Source organism: Myotis myotis, unplaced genomic scaffold (genome assembly GCF_014108235.1).
Source record: "Myotis myotis isolate mMyoMyo1 unplaced genomic scaffold, mMyoMyo1.p scaffold_m19_p_19, whole genome shotgun sequence".
Classification (NCBI taxonomy): domain Eukaryota; kingdom Metazoa; phylum Chordata; class Mammalia; order Chiroptera; family Vespertilionidae; genus Myotis; species Myotis myotis.
Genome location: NW_023416323.1, coordinates 25,986,083 through 26,007,536, shown reverse-complemented (window position 1 = coordinate 26,007,536; position 21,454 = coordinate 25,986,083). Strand labels below are relative to the sequence as shown.

Sequence of the window (21,454 nt, the reverse complement as noted above, 5' to 3'; positions counted from 1 at the left end):
CCCAGACGGGCTGTGCAGCAGACTCTGGGCCATTATTTCTGGCCACAGAGACACCCAGCCTGGCTCTCTGACTCTCCCCGGGATCCTGCGACCAATCATCATCCTTTTGTTTTTAAATTGAGGTGAAATTTTTCTAACATGAAATCAATATGGTGGCATTTGGTACATTGACAATGCCGAGATTCACCTAAGTTCCACATTTACCTAAGTCCTACAGCATTTTCATCGTTCTGACACAAAATCTGTACCCCCCCCAGGCAGCTATTCCCATTCTCCGGCCGCTTTATTGCAGTGGATTTTCCTGTTCTGAATATTTCAGATAAGTGGAATAATGCAAGATGTGACCTGTTGTGATTAGCTTCTCTCACTTAAAATATGTTTTTAAGGTTCGTCCACCTGGGGTATGGGTCAGCACTTAATTCCTTTTAATGGCTGGATAGGATTTCATTATATATATCGGCCACAATTTTCTTTAAATATGTTTTTATTGATTTTTAGAAAGAGAGGAAGGGAGTGGGATAGAGAGATAGAAACATCGATGAGAAAGAATAATTGATCGGCTGCCTCCCGCACGCCCCCCACTACAACTCAAGGTGTGCCCTGACTGGAACCGGCGACCTCTTGGTTCATGGGTTGATGCTCCACCACTGAGCCACACCAGCTGGGCCACCATTTTCTTGTGTATTCATCCATTGGTGACATTTGGGACTTTTCTACGTTTGGCTATCGTGAACAGTGCTGCTGTGAGCTTTGTGTGTAGGGATTTTCTTGTTCTCAGTTCTCTTGTGTACATGCCTGGGATTGGAATTGCTGGGTCATAGGGTCGCTGCGTTGAACTTTTGAGGAATTGCTGACCTACTTTTCTCAGTGGCTGCACCATGTTACCGTCCCACCAGCAGTGCACGGGGGCTCCAGTTGGCCCACATTGTCACTAGCCCTTGTGATTGTCTGTTTCTTTGGAAACATCCACCCTAATGGGTGTGACGTGGTGTCTCCTTGTGGTTTTGGTTTGGATTTCCGAATGGCTAGTGATGTTGAACATCTTCGTCTCTCATTTTGGAGAACTACCTATGCAAGTCCTGCACCCATTTCTAAATCACTGTCCTTAGGGTACATTCTTTTTCTGCCAGGATTAGCCACGGCTGTTTCTATTGGTTGCAACTAAGAATTGTGACGGATACACTTCTCCCCATCCATGGTCCCAGGCCACCCTTCGACCTCCAACCAGCAAAGCAACTCGACGTGGGCACAGGGCAGTGTGTCCGTGGGCCGTGGAACATTCTGGACCCGAACGACAGTGCCTGCGTGGGTCTTGGCACCACTGCGGGGAGAGGAGGGCGACAGAGACCCCGGTGTAGATAATCACAAAGAAAAAAGATACACGTGGAGTTGCAAAGAGAATAAAGGGAGAGGGTGTGATCGACACACAAAGCCACAGAGGCCGTTGAGAGGAGCTGGAGCAGGACATGAGGGACACGCATGAGCCTTCTAGATCTGTGCGTTTTTCAGGGGCTAAGAGCCTGAGAACATCACTCGGGTGAGCAGGGCAGGGACTAGGCCGGCAGGAGGCGGCGGCAGTGGAGCCTCAGGCTCTCTGGTCTCCCAGGGACCCCCCGGCTCATCTGAATCCCCTTCAAAAGGAGCAGTCACAGGTTTGGCTGTTTCATAACTTAGTTTAATCTCTTGTGGGTGCATCCTGGGCAGCGAGGGACCTCCATCTACCCCAGAGGGTCCATCCCAGATGGAGAAGAGCGGTCTCATCTGACCCCTGGCCTTGCTCCGGTTTCAGCACCTAATTAAGGCCCATCTCCCCAATCAAAAGCAGGCTGAGGGGCCCCTCCCCCTATGCCAGGCTTCCTGTTGGGCCTGCCCCACTTCCTGTAAGGTCTGAGACCTCTTTGGGCTTGAGGTCCTGGCCTGGCCCAGGTTCCGGACCGATGGTCAGGCAGGCAGGGCTGGTGTGCCTCCAGGCAGTGGCAGGGGAGAGGCCTGGCAGCGTCTCAGGGCCCCGGGTCCCACCGGGAAATGTGCTCCTGAGCTGGGAAGGAAGCAGAACAGAGCGAGGGTCCCTGGCAGCCCAGGGCACCCTGGGATGGGGACCCGCTGCACCGGGTCCAGAAGCACCCAGGGCCGTGGTCCCCTGTGTAGCTCAGGACCCTTCCAGCAGGCGCTGCTGGGAGCCGATTCTGGGCTTGGCTTCACCTCTGCCCCCCACCACTGGCTCTAGAGAATCAGGTAACATCGGAGAACCTGACAGGCCCCCAAATAGCAGCTTTAGTGACAGGAGGACGGGACCTTGGAGAAACCCCCGCCAGGCTGCACTTGGTCTTGCCGCGGGTGGACGTGCGGTGTGAGGCCGGCCCACCTTCCCGCTGGGCGTCCTCCAAGGCCCTGTGAGCTCAGACGCTCTCTAGGCCGGGGATCTGCGTATCCAGGCGCCTGGATCCGGCCAGCAGCCACCCCCGGGGACAGGCACCACGGGAGGGGAGCCGGGAGGGCCCTCACCAAACTGGCAGATGTAGCGGTTTCGGGTTTTGCAGCGTTGGTCGTTCCAGTTGAAGGCGGCCGAGGCCTGCAGCTCCACGCAGTTGCCAAACCTGCCGGGCCAAGATGTCGGGTGCTCAGGTGGGATGTTAGGTGTCTGGGAATTTCAGATCCTCCTCCCCAACAGGCCACCTGCATGTAAGAGGCCTCGGTGCCTCTAGCCTGTATGTGGGGCTTCTAAAAGCCAGACCAACCCAAGCTCCCATCCCTGCCCCCCGACCAGCGCTTCTCAGAGGATCCGGGAGGTTCTGGCCCACCGCCTGCCTGGGGCAGCAACTCCACCTGCCCACTGCGGCATTCAGCCACACCAGCCACGCCGGCCACACCAGTCAACACCAGCCAACGGGTGGGGAGCGGACCTGGAACAGGCAGGCCCTCCCTCCCAGGAGCCAGCCCAGCCTGGCTGCCTTCCTCTAGGTCAGTGGTTCTCAACCTTCCTAATGCCGCGATCCTTTAATACAGTCCCTCATGTTGTGGTGACCCCCAACCATAAAATTATTTTCGTTGCTACTTCATCACTGTAATTTTGCTACTGTTATAGATCGTAAGGATGTATTTTCATTGTTACAAATTGAACATAATTAAAGCATAATGATTAATCACAAAAACAATACGTAATTATATATGTGTTTTCCCGATGGTCTTAGGCGACCCCTGTGAGAGGGTCGTTCGACCCCCAAAGGGGTCACGACCCACAGGTTGAGACCCGCTGCTCTAGGTGATGGGCCAGGGGCATAGGCCTGGCTGCTGTCAAGGAGGTCGAGGGGGCGCTGGGTGGCCACACAGCCTGACCACCTCCACCCCTGTGACCCCGCCCTGGGCATTCCTAGGCTCTGAAGACCAGGGCGGGGCCACGTAACCAGAAGGCCCTCCGTACAGGCTGGCTGGTGGGTGGATGTTGTGTGAATGGATGCAGGCGGGTGGGTGGCTACAGAATCCAGGAATCAGTGTAGTGACACAGACACAGGGCTGGGGAGGGGGAACGGACGATAGATGGAGGGGACCATGGGGATGGTGGACGGATAAAGCCTTCTCGGGTTCCCTGGAGCATGCCTCATCTCAGCACCATGCCCACACCCAGCTGTGCCCTGACCTCCTGGGCACCCGGGTAGCAGGGGCGGCTCAGACCCTCAGAGGGCTCGGCCAGGCAGCAGGCTGGGGGAGGCTCTTCAATGCATCTCAAGGCTTAATGAGCAGGCCCAGCAGAGAAGGTGGGCCCAGGAGGGAGGGCACCCCAGACTCACCCCTGGTTGTCAGGTTGCCCAAAGGCAAAGCTGGTGAAGGACTGGTGCTCCCCGGTGTTCCAGCGGAAGGCGTCCTTAGCGGTCTTGTAGGTGAGCCCTGGGCCGGGCAGTCAAGGTTGGCCCCACGACCCAAGAAAGGAGGGCCGGAGCCTCAGCCTGCTGTCTCAGGCCTGCCTGGTCCCTGCCCTTCAGCCCCTCCCCAGCCCTCGCGTTCCCCTGGAGGTTCTCTCTCACTGCCGCTCTCTCCCCAGGGCAGGAGGAGCCAGCCTGACTGCCGGCCCCACTGGGCTCCAAGCCTTCACCCCGGCCTGACTGTCCACTGGTGGGTGCTCTGGTTTCCACAGCCCAGATTCCTGGGGGCATCCCAGCCCCCACACTCACCGATCCAGAAGTTCCTGGTCTCGAAGTCGCTGTCAGTCACCTCGTTGGTGGTCTCCAGGCGGCCCAGGTAGAAGGCGAGGATGTCCTGTACTTTCTGGCTCTCGATCTGGGCGAGGACCCCGCCCTTTCCCTGTAACCCCCACTCTGGGTCATGCCGGCAGGGACCCAGCGCTCAGGCAGCCCTTCCTGCCACCCCACCGTGGCCATGAATGACAAGTACGTGTGCTGGCTGTGCTGTCGTTGTCCCCCACCCCACAGCCTCCTGCCTCTTAGACGAGGGGTCCCCCTCCCTCTCCCCTGCCTGCGCGGGGCCCATCCTGGCAGGATCCTGCCACTGGAAGGCTTTTGGTTTACTTGCTCAGTGCCTTACATAATTTGAGTTGGCCGCCAACATTAATAAGTCTAGAGATGCCAATGAAAATCTGGGTTTCTGGTTCTGAAAAATCCCGAGTTCTGGCCTCCCTGACTCGTATCCCTGTTGGCAGCCAGCAGCTGGAGCTGAGTCAGGACAGCTCCTTAGATGGGGGTTGGGTGGGGGCCTCGTTCCTGGTCCCTCAGCTCAGTACATGACCTCTTGGTTTCCGTGGGCCTCCGAGTGGACCCCTGCTTTATGCTAATGATGAGAAGGTGTCAAAGGAGCCATCTCTTAGTCCAGGATCCCTCCTTAGTCCTTGAGACCCTAGAGGGGAGGGGCTTCCCGGGAAGGGAGGGGTCAGCTGTCACCTGGCATTTCATCTTGGCTCCATAATAGGTGTCTGCCTCTGAAGACACCATGAAGCAGTCGCCATCGATCCTCAGGTCACAGGTGTGGAAGGGAAAGTGCACCTTGGCTGGGGGGAGGGAGTGTGAGTTTATGTGTAAGCATCTCTCATCAAAATCGTCACCCCTCCCACCCTTCCATGGAGCTGAGCTCAAGGTACCACCCACCGGAGAGTGGGTAGGGTCAGTGGTGTGCTGGTAAATGTGTAACAGCCAGCTCTCTGCCTCAAAAAATCAATCAATCAATCTATGGTTTGTAGCATTTGCCAATTCCCGTGGTATAAATACCCATACCATGGCCCATTTCAAGCTACCAATATCACTGAACATGGAACTGGGAAGAGATGTGTGCAACAGGCAATTGTGAGGTGGCCCAGATCCAGCACCCTATTGAGGGGATCCTGGGAGGGCCTGGCTTGTTGGGGGCCTTGGGTCAGGACTCACTGGCACATTGGGCTCCCCCGTAGCCGACGTCACAGACGCAGGAGCACTCCTCTTCCCGGAACCGGCCATGCACGCACTGCATGCTGCACCGCACTGCAGGACGGGGCGGGAGGGGACTGCGCTCAGCCACAAGCCTGGACCCCGTGCTGCCCCTCACAGGCCAGGCTGCGGACACGCAGAGACTGGCCAACCACAGGGAGATCATGTCCACAGGGCTCTTGGCATCTTTGGTTTGATCGTGTAGAGAGAAGCAAATTGGGGTTGGGGAAGTGACCTGCCCGTGGTCACAGAGCTGGGGCGGGAGACAGTGGGAGAGGAATCCACTTCTGAATCCTAATTCTGTCTTCCACCACCTCAGGATGTATGGGGCCACTCCTGATTCTGATTTGAACCCCCGGCGCAGCTCAGGGTCTTGCAGACAGTCGGTGCTCAATGGATGCTTGCTGAATGACGATATGCAGTGCTCAGATCAGCAAGCACCCCCCTAGCACACTTGATACTCCCTCAAAACGCATTCATTGAGTGCAACACAGCCCCTGGACGCACCACACAGCGTCTGTGTGCACGCATGCGCCCACATGCATTGGGCTCAGCCCCTCCTCACCCCCAGGGCCTGTCTGCGTGTGTGCTGGGCCTAGACTCCCCTCGCTGGGTCCCTCAGGCCGCTGTGGTCTGCAACTCCAGGGCTCCTCACCTTGGCAGAACCTGCCCGTGTAGCCGGGGGGACAGTGGCAGTGGCAGGTGCTGACGTTGAGATGTCCGCCGTTCCGGCAGCTCATGCGACATGGGTTCCTGGGGACCTCTGGTCAGATAAGGAGGGACCTCTGAAAGGGGCTTCCTCCAGGCAGGTGCCTCCTGGGTGCTGGGCCCAGGCTTCTGGGACAGCCCCTCAGGACGCTGCCACTTCCTCTAACCACCCACCAAGCTCTTAGATACCCGCTCCCACAGGAGGAAGCAGGTACAGGGACACTTACCACAGAGCCCCCCTGCATGGTCCCAGGCTTTGAAGCAGCCCGAGACGCTGGCCGTGCAGAGCGAGCACCAGGCGCCCTTCTTATAGGGGACGATTGTCTGCCCGTTGACCTCCCAATTGCCTCTGTGGGAGCAAGCACCAGAGAGGGCTGGAAGGACCTGGCCATCTGCCCGCCCCATCCGCCCCTCAGCTCAGCCAGGGGGTCGGGGAGCTGGGTGAGAAGGGGAGATTCCCTAGTAAAGAAAAGAGGACCTCCCAAGGAATCCTGGGAAATCTGCAAGCAGGGAGTGCTTCCAGGAGGAGGCTTCCGAGGAGCCTCCACATCCTGCACGGCCAGGACCATGGGTGCTGCCACCTCTGCACCCAATCCCTTACCCACTTCTTCCCTCTCCCACAGGGTGGAGATCTAGAGGTAAAGGCCTTTTGGGTGAGTGGATAGACGCCTCTCCCAGGGGGGAAGTATCCTCACCCCAGCTGACAGCCCAGGAGTGGCGGAGGCTTACCCAGGAGAGTAGGCACAGACAAAGGCTTCCATCTCGGCCTGGTCCCCAGAGCAGGGATGTTGCCCACAGCCCAGCTGGCTCGAGGTGGCCCACACGAGCTGTTGGGGACACAGTGGCTCAGAAGTCCGATTGGGCCACCCCCAGACTGGGGCCAGCAGCACAGGTGATGTTCACCTGGGAGGGAGAGCATAGCTCTGGCCCCAAACGAGGCAGGCAGGCAGCTCCCTCACCTCCCTGGGGGCCTCAAGAGTAGCAGCTGGGATGCGCAGGGCTGTACGGATGGGTGGGAATAGTGTAGGAAGGCTGTGTGGTTGTTCGGGGGAGTGGAGGGTGAGGGCAGGCAGACACCTGAAAGGAGGGGAGATTGTGGATGGGGGCAGGAGAGATGCTACAGCAAGACTTGGACATGAAAACCTTGTGACAGATTGCAAAAACGGCCTCACTTCTCACTCCAGCTCCTTTTATTTATTTATTTATTTATTTATTTATTTTTTTAAAAATATATTTTATTGATTTTTTACAGAGAGGAAGGGAGAGAGATAGAGAGTTAGAAACATCGATGAGAGAGAATCATCGATCAGCTGCCTCCTGCACATCTCCTACTGGGGATGTGCCCGCAACCCAGGTACATGCCCTTGACCGGAATCGAACCCAGGACCTCTCAGTCCGCAGGCCGACGCTCTATCCACTGAGCCAAACCGGTTTTGGCTTATTTATTTTTTTAAATATACCTTATTGATATTTTTTACAGAGAGGAAGGGAGAGAGATAGAGAGTTAGAAACATCGATGAAAGAGAAACATTGATCAGCTGCCTCCTGCACATCTCCCACTGGGGATGTGCCCGCAACCCAGGTACATGCCCTTGACCGGAATCGAACCTGGGACCTTTCAGTCCGCAAGCCGACGCTCTATCCACTGAGCCAAACCGGTTTCGGCTCCAGCTCCCTTTTAAATGTGGCTTTGCAGTTCTTTGTATCAAGAGAAGGACTCCCTTTCCCACACCCTGTGGCTTGCAGCAGAGGTGATGTTGAGCCAGTTTTGAACCTAGGCCCTCTACTCACTCTCATAACATCGTGCTCAAGCCACCACATGAGCAAGCCTCCTGGAGGCTGAAAGACCGCCGAGGGCGGAGAGGAGCCAGTTAGAGCCACTCTAGACAGCCAGCTTCTGCCAACCCCGCAGCTGATTGAGTTGCATGAGTGGGTCCAGCCAAGACCAGAAGAACCTCCCAGCTGATCCCAACCCAAATTGTCCACCTGCAGAATTGTAAGATGCTACATTGCGGGGGGAGTGTGTGTGCATCAAAAGCTAATGGAGCCCTGACCGGTTTGGCTCAGTGGATAGAACGTCGGCCTGCGGACTGAAAGGTCCCAGGTTTGATTCCGGTCAAGGGCATGTACCTTGGTTGCAGGCACATCCCCAGTAGGAGATGTGCAGGAGGCGGCTGATCGATGTTTCTCTCTCATTGGTTTCTAACTCTCTATCCCTCTCCCTTCCTCTCTGTAAAAAAATCAATAAAATATATATTTAAAAAAAAACAACTAATGGATACAGGTTGTTAACAGTATTCAAAACTTAGATTTAAAGTTTTAGAATCAGTGACAATGTGGAAATAGAACAAATGGTCAAAACACAGGAAGAGCTAGGCAAATTGGTAGCCATTAAAAATGACAGGTATGGCCCTAGCTGGTTTGGCTCAGTAGATAAAGCAATGGCCTGAGGACCAAAGGGTCCTGGATTCGATTCCGGTCAAGGGCACGTGCCTTGGTTGCAGGCTCCTCCCCGACCTGGGCCCTGGTCAGGGCTCAGGCAGGAGGCAACTAATCAATGTGTTTCTCCCTGTTTTCCCTCTCTCTTCCACTCTCCCTGAGAATCAATGAAAGAATAGCCTTGACTGAGGATTAACAAACAAATGAACAAACAAACAAAAGACAGGTCTGAGGCAGGGAGAGATGAACATGTGGCCATACATATGTGTCCAACAATTAAAGAATATGCATTTTAAAAAATATATATATTTAAAGAGGGAGGGAGAGGGAGAGAGAGAAACATCAACGATGAGAGAGAATCATTAATCGGCTGCCTCCTGCATGCCCACTACTGGGGATCCAGCCCACAACCTAAGCATGTGCCCTGACTGGGAATCCAATTATGACTTCCTGGTTCATAAATCAATGTTCAACTACTGAGCCACACCGGCTGGGTAGAATATACATTCTTTTTAGGAATTCATGGAATTTTTCCAAACATTGACCCCTCAGTAAACCACAAAGCAAGATTCATCCATTACCAAAGAATCAATATCCTATAGACCATGTTCTATGACTTCTATGCAATAAAATCCAGAGTAAGTAATTTAGAAGTAAGTAAAGACGAAAGCATAGTTTGGAAATTTAAATATACATTTTAAAATCAAAGGCAACATCGTGATGGAAAATAGGAAACATTTAGAAATTAAATGACAATGAAAACACTATCAAACTTATAGAATGTGGCTAGCAAAGTTTAGGGGGAAATCCATAGCTTTAAATGCATAAAGCAGTAATGAAAAATACTTAAAATTGATGAGCTAAGAACCCATATCACGAATATAAAAAGAGATAATAGAGTAAGTCGAATAAAATAGAAGAAAGAAAATAAAAATAAGAACAGAAATGAACGAACATTTTAAAATGAAGAGAAAGAAAAAGCTGATTTGTTCACATAGAGAAACCTCTGGGGAAATTGGTCAAGACTAAAAGAGAGAAGGCACAAGTAAATGTGGGACCTTTAAGAGGACATTTGCTACAAAGTAAATACTTTAAAATCTGTTTAATTCTAGTTTTAAAAATCTCTGTTAAATAATGAACAACTATGAAGTGTTTGTTTTCTCACTGTCACCGTCTAACTGCCATTCTATTGTACAGATTCAAGGCGCTTGTATCACCTTTAGAATTGGATGTTAATGAAAAGCAAACCACCAACTCAGTTTTTTCTATTACCAATACATTTTTTAGAATCTGAAAGACTAGGAGTTCTAAAAGTCAAGCTAATGAATGGCTATCTATTTATAACTAACTCATAAAATAAACTTTGCAACAAAATTTTTAAAAAGAACAATTATGACCAATAAATTAGAAAACACAGGCTGGACAGTTTCCTACGAAATAGAACTTGGCAAAACTCTCTCAAGAAGAAACAGAAAATCTGAAATGATGTATGACCATTTCTTCTTTTTCCTCTTTTTAAAATATATTTTTATTGATTTCAGAGAGGAAGGGAGAGGGAGAGAAAGATAGAAACATCAGTGATGAGAGAGAATCATTGATTGGCTGCCTCCTGAATGCCCCCCACTGGGGATCAAGCCCACAACCCGGGCATGTGCCCTTTACCGGAATCAAACCTGGCACCCTTCAGTCCGCAGGCTGACGCTCTATCCACTGAGCCAAACCAGCTAGGGCTTATGACCACTTCTAAAAGTTGAATCAGTAGTTAAAAATCCACGCATATACACAAATACATACACAAAACAAGCAACCAAAAACGCGAACAAGGCCCAAATAGTTTTACAGGAGAGTTATAGCAGATATTATAGAAATTACTCCAGGAAATGGAAAATGAGGCTAAGCTTCCAGCTCGTTTTTTTTTTTTTTTTTTTTTTTTTTTTAATATATATTTTATTGATTTTTACAGAGAGGAAGGGAGAGAGAGATAGAGAGTTAGAAACATCGATGAGAGAGAAACATCGATCAGCTGCCTCCTGCACATCTCCCACTGGGGATGTGCCCGCAACCCAGGTACATGCCCTTGACCGGAATCGAACCCGGGACCTTTCAGTCCGCAGGCCGACGCTCTATCCACTGAGCCAAACCGGTTTCGGCCCAGCTCGTTTTATGAGGTCAGTATAACATCGCTGTAACTCCGGTAAGGGTGGTAGAAGAAAAGAAAATCAGAAGACAACTTCACTATCAAATAATACTTAGCGCCGAAGCCGGTTTGGCTCAGTGGATAGAGCGTCGGCCTGCGGACTGAAAGGTCCCAGGTTCGATTCCGGTCAAGGGCATGTACCTGGGTTGCGGGCACATCCCCAGTGGGGAGTGTGCAGGAGGCAGCTGATTGATGTTTCTCTCTCATCGATGTTTCTAACTCTCTGTCTCTCTCCCTTTCTCTCTGTAAAAAAATCAATAAAATATATTTTAAAAAAATAATAATACTTAGCAAACCAAATCCAGCAATGAGTTAAAAACAAAACAACACCCACACCCACACTTATTTCACATCACGTGACACACAAAGTAGGCAGATACTCAAAGTATTTAACAAACACGAGGCATGGGTACTTGCCAATGGAAACAGGTGCTGGGCTGCATTCTGGATCATAGGAGAGATCCCAGGGGTCCCAGGGAAGGGGCTAGACCAGGTGCATTCTGGGAATTTGGGGTAGTGACTATTTACTAATACATAAGTGCTTTAGCATTTGAATAACTGTTATAACACATGGTGCATAGATAAATTACAGCCTTGCAAGTAGGAAGGCAAGGAAGAATTCACATTTAAAAATACATATAAATGTTGGTACTGTGGTTATGTTTTAAAAAGTCATCTGTTAGAGCCCTGGTCGGTTTGGCTCAGTGGATAGAGTGTTGGCCTGCGGACTGAAGGGTCCCAGGTTCGATTCCGGTCAAGGGCATGTACCTTGGTTGCGGGCACATCCCCAGTGGGGAGTGTGCAGGAGGCAGCTGATCGATGTTTCTCTCTCATCGATGTTTCTAGCTCTCTGTCCCTCTCCCTTCCTCTCTGTAAAAAATCAACAAAATATATTTTTTTAAAAAAAGTCATGTTAGAGATATATACTAGTACTTATTTATAGATAAAATTATATGATGTATGACATTTGCTTAAAATAATATGGGAGGAAAGGGAATTGAGTAAGGATATAGATGAAAGAAATGAGCTGATAATTGTTGAAGCTGGGTGATGGGTACATGGGGGTTCATTAATCATTCTGACCATTTTGTATATGTTTGACATTTTCTGTAATGAAACTTTTAATTCTCACCCAAGGATATCTTTTTATTGATTTTGAGAGAGACAGGAAGGGAGAGAGAGAGAGAATCATCAATCAGTGGCCTCCTGTTCGCACCCCAACCAGGGATCAAACCCACAACCTACGTATGTGCCCTGAAAAAAAGTAAAACCGCCCGGCCAGCGTGGCTCAGTGGTTGAGGGTCAACCTATGAACTAGGAGGTCACAGTTCGATTCCCGGTCAGGGCACATGCCTGGGTGGCAGGCTTGATCTCCAGTGTGGGGCATGCAGGAGGCAGCCGATCAATGATTCTCTCTCATCATTGATGTTTCTATCTTTCTCTCCCTCTCCCTTCCTTTCTGAAATCAATAAAAATATATTTTTTTAAAAAGTAAAACCACACAAATTGGAGGAAAAGCAACCACTAATTTTAGGACAAACTCTAGCCCTCCTGAGCCAGTACCCTGGCCTCACCTGAGTGTAGTGGGTGCAGGTGGCATTGGGGGCACACTCTGCCGCCTCATGGCTGTACCGCTGGCCTTCTGCAAACCACAGGCCCACCACGTGGACGAAGGATGCCGAGCCCACTGGCAGCAGCTGCACATTCCAGCCCACCTGTGAAGTGGCCCCCGTGGTGGGCACCAGGCTTGGGGCCGGGGCGCCACAGCGGGCTGCCCTGGCCTGAGCCTGTCGGGCTAGGCTCTCACTCCAGTCCTGGGGGCAGTACAAACAGGAACATCAGCAGGGCCCTCCCTTGCCATCGCCCACACATTCCCGGGTTGCTAGTTGCAGAGAGTACTGGGCCAGGTGTCCTGCTTGGCTGCCTGACCACTCTGAGCGGGTTTTACCCAGTTCACCGGGCCAGGGAAGGTCAGATCGGACTGGCACAGAGCTCTCCAAGGTGTGTTGGGAAAGGCCCTGGTGCTGTCTGGACCCCCAGCCCAGAGCCTGCTTCACCCAGGACTGGGAGCCTCCATCCTCCTGACTCCTGTGGGCACCCTTAGCCCTGATCATGGCACCACCATCTGGGGGGACAGGTGCCCCGGAGGGAGGAATGTCAGCCCAAGCGATGGGATGGGTTTCTGTGGTAATCTTTTCCACCTGGGGAGGTGAGCCCTAGCAGGGCCCATGCCTTTCACACTGGTTCTGTGTTTGCCACGAGGTACCCCTGGCCCTGGCCATGCTCAGCTGCTCCCACTCGGCTTCCCTTCTGTGATGCCAAAAGCTGCAGCCGCCGGACCTCTGTACCCCATCCCCCCACCCCGGCCTTGGCGTGTGTAGGGCACCCACAGGGAAGGGGCCAGCGAGGGTGCTGGAGGTCTCCTGGTCCCAGGGTTTTGGTCCCAGAGAGCAGAGTTTTCTGGAGCAGGTGTAATCTGCTCTCCCTACCCTGGCACCAGCTGACCTCCCCGCACCCCGGCCCTGCAGCACCCCCTCTTCTGAAACAAGGCCCTCTGCAGGCGGGATAAGGTATATGATCCTGTCGCCATGCCCTGGTCCACCTAGACACCTCATCACAGCTATGTGACCTCCAGCAGTCCCCTAATCTGCGTAAGACTCAACATCCTCATCTGTAAAATGGGAACACTAAGGGACCTATAGGCTGAGATTGTCGTGAGGATTAAATGGATGCAGGGCCCAGCCGGCGTAGCTCAGTGGTTGAGCATTGACCTATGAACCAGGAAGTCAGGGCTCGATTCCCAATCAGGGCACATGCCCAGGTTGTGGGCTTGATCCCCAATAGTGGGCGTGCAGGAGGCAGCTGATCCATGATTCTCTCTCATCCTGGATGTTTTTATCTCCCTCTCCCTTCCTCTTTGAAATCAATAAAAACATATTTTTAAAAATAAAGTAAAATAAATGGATGCAGGGAGTAGAGTGCATTGTGAGGGCCTGACTCACAGCAGGCCCTGGGCAGGGGGCCATAGTGACTTTACTGCGATGGGGGCTAGAGCTGGGAGCAACAGGGCCCACTGGGGCTCCTCAGCAGCCCTGAGCCACCCCCAGGGCCTCAACCCCACGGGAAAAAGCTGTAGAAGCCCACAGGGGTGCCCAGGACCAAGCCATAGGTATGAGGGAGGCTGACTGGGGACTTCTTTTTGCACCTTTTATGAAGTTCTGTTTTCTAAGAGTTTGGCAAAGAGGGCATGAAAAGTGTAGAAACAGCTGATGGGGGGGAGGGGGGTTCCCTCACACCAGAGTGTGGGGAGGGGGAGGGGGAGGGGGAGCCAGGACCTGGGCCTGCAGGAGGGGCAGAGCCGCTGCAGCACAGGGAAAGGGGGAGAAGTGACCCCTCCCATCTGCCTGTCCCACCCCCACCTCCTGGGAAACTGACCCAGGAGCTCTCAAGGTCACCGGTGCTCAGCCCGCAGAGGAGGAGTTTGTGGGAGGCAGTCATGGGGAACCCTGCCCCTCCCACCCTGCCCCTCCCTCGCTCCCAGGCCTGTCAGCAGGGGCTGGGGTAGCGGAGGTCCCACACCATGGGGGCAGAGTTTCTGGGCCGCAGGATGATACCTCCAACCCCAGAGCCCCAGTCAGGGGTGATGGGAAACCCTGCACCGCCTTCCGCAGTCCCCGTGAATGAGCAGGGCGCTTGGAGGGGCCCCTTCACCCAGACAAGCCCGTGAGGAAGCAAGCACTGGGTCCCGGCCCCACACAAGCCCCTCCCTGAGCAGGATGCTTCTCCCTCCATCCTGCTGGGACTCCTTTGTGAGCTCCGTCCATGCCTCCTGGTCTCCAGGACAACAGGATGGGATGTGAGGAAAGGGCACAGGACTGCCCTTCTGGGACGCAGGAAGCCGTGGAGGCCCCAGCAACCAGGCCTGGCCTGCTACGGGCAAGGTGACTGGCTGCCCCTTCTGCCCTGCTCAGGTGGAAGGGCGCCTCGTGCCAGCATGGCCTCCTGAGCCCTCTCCAGGATGCCCCTCCAGCCGCCCCCTCTGTGAGCCGGGCCCGGGCCGGGCACTCACCAGTCTCTGCATGTTGGCCGCGGGGGGGTGCACCCGGCTGCGCAGGCGGTTGTGCAGGGAGAGGAGCAGGAAACCCTCCTTCCTGCTCAGGGCTGGGAGGGGAGACAAGGTCAGGGCCACCTGAGTGGCGAGGCCTGTGTCCTGGCTGATAGGGTGGGGTCACCACGGCCAGGTGAGAATGCAATCCTGCCCTTAGGAAACAAGACCTCAGGCTGGACAGGAGCAGGTGTGGGAAACCCGGAGCAGAGCAATGGGGGGACTAAGAGGTGGAGAAGAGTCGGGTGAGAGGACAGGGGTAAAGGAGTTTGGGCTGAGAGCTGGGTGTGCAAGACAGAGGCAATGGGGCTGGGGGTTGGGTGTGGGGAGGACGCCAGCCCTGGGCTCCCAGCAGCCCCCTGGCTCCGACTCCTCTTGGCCACTGTGGTTCTCCTAGGGCCCCAACTGCAAACTCTAGGCTGTGTTCCTCCTTGACCTCCAAGCCTGGGCCCACTCCCCTTCATTCGTCCTCCTCCCCGGCCCAGCCTCCCCCATTCATCTCAGCCCCTGGACTGGCCGAGGGTTGCTCTTTAGACCACATCAGCCTGCCCAGGGCTCAGGCCTCGAACTAGCTTCTGGAAGCCCCCTAGGACCCCTGTGCCACATCATAGCTCCTCCACCTTGCCTCACCCAGGGCCCCTTACCTCCAGGCATGGGAGCCTGCTCCCCCCGCAGCTGGAGTGGCCGCACCTCTGCCCAGGCCACGCAGAGGAGAGCCAGGAGCACGGGCAGGAGGCCAGGCCCGCGGCCCCCCAGCCCAGAGGAGGGCTCCAGCCGGAGCATGGGTCCGTAGGGCGGCCTGGGAGCAGTCTGGCTCCGCCGTCCACGTCCAGCTCGCTTCACAGGCTGGACGGAGCTATTCACAATCTCGAGGAGTCAGGCTGGGCTGGCAGACAAAAGGAGGAGGCTGGTGAGTAATCATTGTGTCCAAACAAGCCTCCCATCCAGGCTGGCATGAAAAAGGAGAGACAGCTGCAATCCCGGCCGCCCCTCCGACAGCCGACCTACCAGCCAAGCGGTGTGCACTGACCCCGTGGCCCCTGCTAATCATTGCAGGGTTCTTAGAGTCCTCGGGGAGCCCTCGCAGACCTTGCTGATTGGCCCACAGACATTCCAGGGCTGCGGATTAACAAGTGATGGCGGTGTCCTGGCCAGGACAGCGTCCTTCATCAGTGGCTTCCACTCCTAGCCCCCAGCCCAGGCAGGAGGCTGGGGCCTCAGCCGTGTGCCCTGCGTGCGGGCAGGAACTGGGCAAGACCCCAGGGGAGTTCTTTCCTTTCTTGGGAAGCTAGTCCCAACCCCCAGCCATGAATTAAACATGGGCAGGTGGTAACTGTACACCAGACAGGTGCCATCGGTGGGTGGGCACGGGGGCTGTAGGCTCGAGGGAAGTGGGCTGGGAGGAAAGGTTGTTGTAGGGGAGTCGTCTGGGCAGTGTGGGGGGTGTTGGGGGGCCCTCCCCCTCGGTCTCCCATGTGACTACTGGCCAGGAGAAGGCAAGGCAAGAGGCATGAGAGCATGTGACACCCTTGGCTGACTTGAGTCCTGCAGGGAACAGGTTGGCCCCTAGACAAATAGGCGGTGTGGTTAGGGGGCAGCACATTGCCATGATGCTCGGGGTCTGGCCACGGCTACACAATCCAACAAGAGTACAGTGGGGCCTTGACTTACAAGTTTAATTCATTCCGTGACGGAGCTCGTAACTCAAATTACTCGTATGTCAAATCAAAAAGTGAAGGCGAGCCGAAACCGGTTTGGCTCAGTGGATAGAACGTTGGCCTGCGGACTGAAAGGTCGCAGGTTCGATTCCGGTCAAGGGCATGTACCTGGGTTGCGGGCATATCCCCAGTAGAAGATGTGCAGGAGGCAGCTGATCGATGTTTCTCTCTCATCGATGTTTCTAACTCTCTATCTCTCTCCCTTCCTCTCTGTAAAAAATCAATAAAATATATTAAAAAAAAAAAAGTGAAGGCGTGAGACACGTGATGCTGGGCTGATGTTGTGGCGTTCACTGTGACGTTCACTGCACCAACTAGTGGTGGGGTATCTGAAGCTGGCTCGTAACCCGAATTTTAGCTCGCAACTCAAAGCAAAAAATCGGCCGAGAGACGGCTCATATCTCGAAAAAATCATTAGTTGGGACACTCGTAAGTCAAGGCCCCACTGTATATTGAAGCAGATCTGCACCACGGCTCACATTCCTTAGAAAATAAAAGGCTGTCTTGTAGGCCACAGGCAAATGTCCACGTTCCCCACAGCGCGGATCGAAGGTTATTCAGCTGTGCCAAAGGACAGCCTTGCCAGCCAACTACCTCTTCCTTCTGGAGTTTGTGGACCCCTGACCCCTGGGCTGGCACTCTCTAAGAGCCACGTGTCAACTCCTGGGAGCTTTGCTGAGATGCAAGTGGGCTTGGCTTCCCGGGGAAGCTGATGGAACATGGATGTCATTGTGGGTACTGGGGAGTGGGGCCAGGCAGGCACAAGGACCCCGAAGCCAGCCGGGGGTTGCAAGTCCCCCCGAATACCCGGGACCTCAGGAGCTTCTACTCCTGCAAAGCATGACCAGACAACCTCACACGTATCCCGTCCAGATCCCAGCAGCGCTGAATAACAGTAACCTTTCCTGTAGAGCTGACAATGCATGTTCACATATGTGGGTTCATGTAATTGTCACAACAACCCTGTGAGACGCGGTGCCTGTGTTGTAGATGAGGAAGCTAGGCTCAGCGTGTCTGAGGGACTCGTCCAAGGGCACCCGGCAAGCGCGTGGTGTGTGCCAGCTAACCGGAGTCTTTGTCTTCACATTCCCAGACGCTGGTGAAGATCTGATTTAATCCACATCTTGGCTCCGTGAGTTCAATTTCCTCAGCCCTGCTCTACGGTAACAAAGGACGCAATTCCCGCCCCTGGGCTCCGATGACCAATGTGGCTAGCTCTCTGGTTGTAGCACAATGCAGGCACTTGGGACAGGTGGTAGGAAAGTATATTTTGGGGCCTGGGGCAGAGCGACTTTTGAGGGGCCCTGGCTCACTGCACGAGGAGGTCAAGGTAGATAAAACAGCAGACCAGACATCTGAGGGCCTGGGTTCTAACCCAGACTCTGTATGACACTGGGGTTGTCACTTCCAACCCTGGGCCTCATGGCCCAGTGGCGTGCAGCAGGGATGACAGCCTCTGCGGGACTCCCTCACCAGGGCGTTGCACTTCAGTTTACATGAGAGCTCCTCATGGATCCAGACTTCTTACAGGATCCTGCTGTGTGGTTGGGTGGGTTTTGAGAATGAGTATCCCCCGCCCTGCTTTTTAAAGATATATTGTATAGTATTTTTATTTATTTATTTTATTATTTTTAGCGTTTAGTGCATTAACTTGTTGTTTACTTTTAAAATAATTCTTTACTGTTGCCGAAACCGGTTTGGCTCAGTGGATAGAGCGTCGGCCTGCAGACTGAAGGGTCCCAGGTTCGATTCCGGTCAAGGGCATGTACCTGGGTTGCGGGCACATCCCCGGGGGGTGTGCAGGAGGCAGCTGATCGATGTTTCTCAGTGATGTTTCTAACTCTCTATCTCTCTCCCTTCCTCTCTGTAAGAAATCAATAAAATATATTTTAAAAAAATAAATAAATAAAATAATTCTTTACTGTTGAAAGTATTACCTACGTCCCCCTTTCCCCCCATTGGCCCCCTCCAGCCCCAGGCCTTCAGCATCCTATTGTCTGTTTTTACGGGTCATGCATGCGAGGTCTTTGGTTGATTACCTCCTACCCAGCCACCCTCCCCCGCCTTCCCTCTGAGATTCTGTGCTCTGTTTCATGCTTCTATGTCTCTGGATCCACTCTGTTCATCAGTTTATTTTGTTACTTAGATTCCACATATGAGTGAGATCATGTGATACTTGTCTTTCTCTGACTGGCTTATTTCACTTAGCATGATACTCTCCAGGTCCCTCCATGCTGCCTCAAAGGGTAAGAAATCCTTTTTTACTGCTGCATAGTGTTCCATGGAATAATTGTACCACAGCTTTTTGATCCACTCACCTGCTGATGGGCACTTGGGTATCCCCTTTCTTATAAGGCAAATTTCCCCAATAAGCAACCTCTATTTTTTTTTTTTTGGTCAGAATGTCCTCCCTTTTTTTAAAAGGCTGAAATCCTTACATATTTATTTTATTATTTTTAAATTTATTTTAGAGAGAGAGAGAGACAGAAACTGACATTGATTTGTTATTCCACTCATTTATGCATTCATTGATTGATTAATTCTTTTTTTGAAATATATTTTATTGATTTTTTACAGAGAAGAAGGGAGAGGGATAGAGAGTTAGAAACATTGATGAGAGGGAAACATCAATCAGCTGCCTCCTGCACACCCCCTACTGGGGATGTGCCCGCAACCAAGGTACATGCCCTTGACCGGAATCGAACCTGGGACCCTTCAGTCCACAGGCTGACTGACGCTCTACCCACTGAGCCAAACCAGTTAGGGCGATTGATTAATTCTTGTATGTGCCCTTGTGCCCTGACTGGAGATCAAACCTGAATCCTTGGCATATCTGGACGATGCTCTAACCAACTGAGCTACCTGGCCAGGGCAGCAACCTTGTTCTGGTCTCTGTCAGCATAGATTTGCTTTATTTGTTCTGAATTTCATATACACAGACTCATAGAATATGCACACCTTTAGGCCCGGATTCCTTTGCTTCACATCATGTCGGTGAGATCCTTGCATTTTGTTGCCTGTATCAGTAGGTTGTTTTTGTTGTTCTTATTTTTCATTGCTGGTAGTATTTCATATTTCCATTCTCCTAGTGATGGACATTTGAACTGCTTTAAGCTTTTATTATCAATAAAGTTGCTGTGAGTGTACAATTTAAAATTTTCTTTTTAAAAAATATTTTTTATTGATTTTTAGGGAGAGGGAGAGAGAGTAACTTCTATGTGAAAGTGATAAATCCATCAGCTGACTCTTGCACACTCCCTGCGGGGAATCGAGCCCGCAGCCCGGGCATGTGCACTGACTGGGAATGGAACCAGCAACCTCTTAGTGCAACCAACTGAGCCACACTAGCGGGGCTTCTTTTCTTGTAATAAACACCTGGAAAAGGAAGAAAAGACAAAATTACCCAAATCAGGAAGAAAAGAGGGGACATCATCACAACCGATACTCCAGAAAACAAAAAGTTGTAAGAAAATGTCGACAAAATGAACAACGTAAGCACAATGGCCAAATTCCTAGAAAAATAAATTACCAAAATTGACTCAAGAAGAAATGGAAAATCTGAATAGACATATCAGGATAAAAGAAATTGAATGATTGATTAAAAGTCTTTCCACAAAGAAAAGCTTAGGTGTAAATAGCTTCTCTGATGAATTCTACCAAATACTTAAGGAAGAAATAATGCCAATCACACGTAGACAGCAGGTGAATTTCATGGCATGTAAACTACATACCAGTGAAGCTGTTTAAAAAACAAACATAGGAAACACTAACCAACTCATTTTATGGCTCTAGCACAGGGGTGGGCAAACTTTTTGACTCGAGGGCCACAATGGGTTCTTAAACTGGACCGGAGGGCCGGAACAAAAGCATGGATGGAGTGTTTGTGTGAACTAATATAAATTCAAAGTAAACATCATTACATCAAAGGGTACGGTCTTTTTTTTCAATAGTTTCATTCACTTCAAACGGACCGGATCCGGCCCGCGGGCCGTAGTTTGCCCACGGCTGGCAGTACACCGATACCATAAATATTCTAAGAAAAGAATTTAGGGTGAAGTATACTGGTGTCTACAATGTACTTTGAAATGAATCAAAACAAAGATAGAGTCATGAATGAATATAGGAATTAAGAGATGAATCAATTTGTGATAAAGGATGTTTAGTAAAATGATAAAACCCGGAATTAGGTGTTTGGGTGTTCACTGTAAAGTTCTTTCAACTTTGCAGTATATTTTAAATCTTTAAAAATAAAATGAAAGGCCCTGGCCGGTTTGGCTCGGTGGATAGAGTGTCGGCCTGCAGACTAAAGAGTCCCGGGTTCGATTCCAGCCAAGGGCACATGCCTGGGTTTCAGGATTGATCCCCAGTAGGGGGCGTGCAGGAGGCAGACGATCAATGATTCGCTATCATCATTGATGTTTCTATCTCTCTCTCCCTCTCCCTTCCTCTCTGAAGTCAATAAAAATATTTTAAGTAAATAAATAAAATGAGAGAAATGTAATTATAGGGCATGACATGGTTCAGTTGAGAATAGCTTTTATGACGTCAGACAATGTAAATAATAATGATTTAATCCAAAAAGCAAAATAAAAACAAAGTTAAAAAAATAGGGGGCAAGTGGGGAGAAAGAGGGTGTGTGGTATGAGAGCCACTCATTTTCCAGGTCAGTAGAGAATATCTGAATACTGAATAATTGAATGCTGGCATTCAGACCCAGGCTGGGTCAGCTCCAAAGTCATTCTCTTGACCAACCTCAAGCAACCCTTCCAGCTTGGCCTCTGGGGGCCTTGAGTCCAAGGATGCCCCAGATCCAAGTGTCTGAGGGTCCCTAACGCCACGGAGCCTCGCTTGGGAAGGACAGTGGGCGGGGACTGGC

General features: G+C 51.9%; 2 protein-coding genes across 3 annotated transcripts in view; one reads left to right on the top strand and one right to left on the bottom strand.

Annotated features, from left to right (window-relative positions):
* Window positions 1-21,454, top strand: part of PDPR (pyruvate dehydrogenase phosphatase regulatory subunit) — a 67,635-nt gene that overhangs the window by 1,380 nt on the left and 44,801 nt on the right. The gene's annotated exons all lie outside the window — the stretch shown is intronic.
* Window positions 1,457-15,982, bottom strand: LOC118674025 (C-type lectin domain family 18 member A-like). 2 transcript variants are annotated; one of them, XM_036345175.1, is made up of 13 exons: window positions 15,869-15,982; window positions 15,505-15,746; window positions 14,825-14,916; window positions 12,330-12,569; window positions 6,849-6,946; window positions 6,347-6,468; window positions 6,067-6,174; window positions 5,373-5,465; window positions 4,893-4,999; window positions 4,170-4,299; window positions 3,789-3,885; window positions 2,506-2,597; window positions 1,457-2,038 (listed from the first exon to the last, which is right to left on the bottom strand). In XM_036345175.1, exons 2-13 carry the CDS (start codon window positions 15,641-15,643, stop codon window positions 2,001-2,003), a joined length of 1,356 nt encoding a protein of 451 aa, XP_036201068.1. In that variant the 5' UTR covers window positions 15,644-15,746; window positions 15,869-15,982; the 3' UTR covers window positions 1,457-2,000. The 2 variants fall into 2 exon arrangements, with proteins under 2 accessions (XP_036201068.1, XP_036201069.1); XM_036345176.1 differs by lacking the exon at window positions 12,330-12,569 and having other exon boundaries at window positions 1,458-2,038.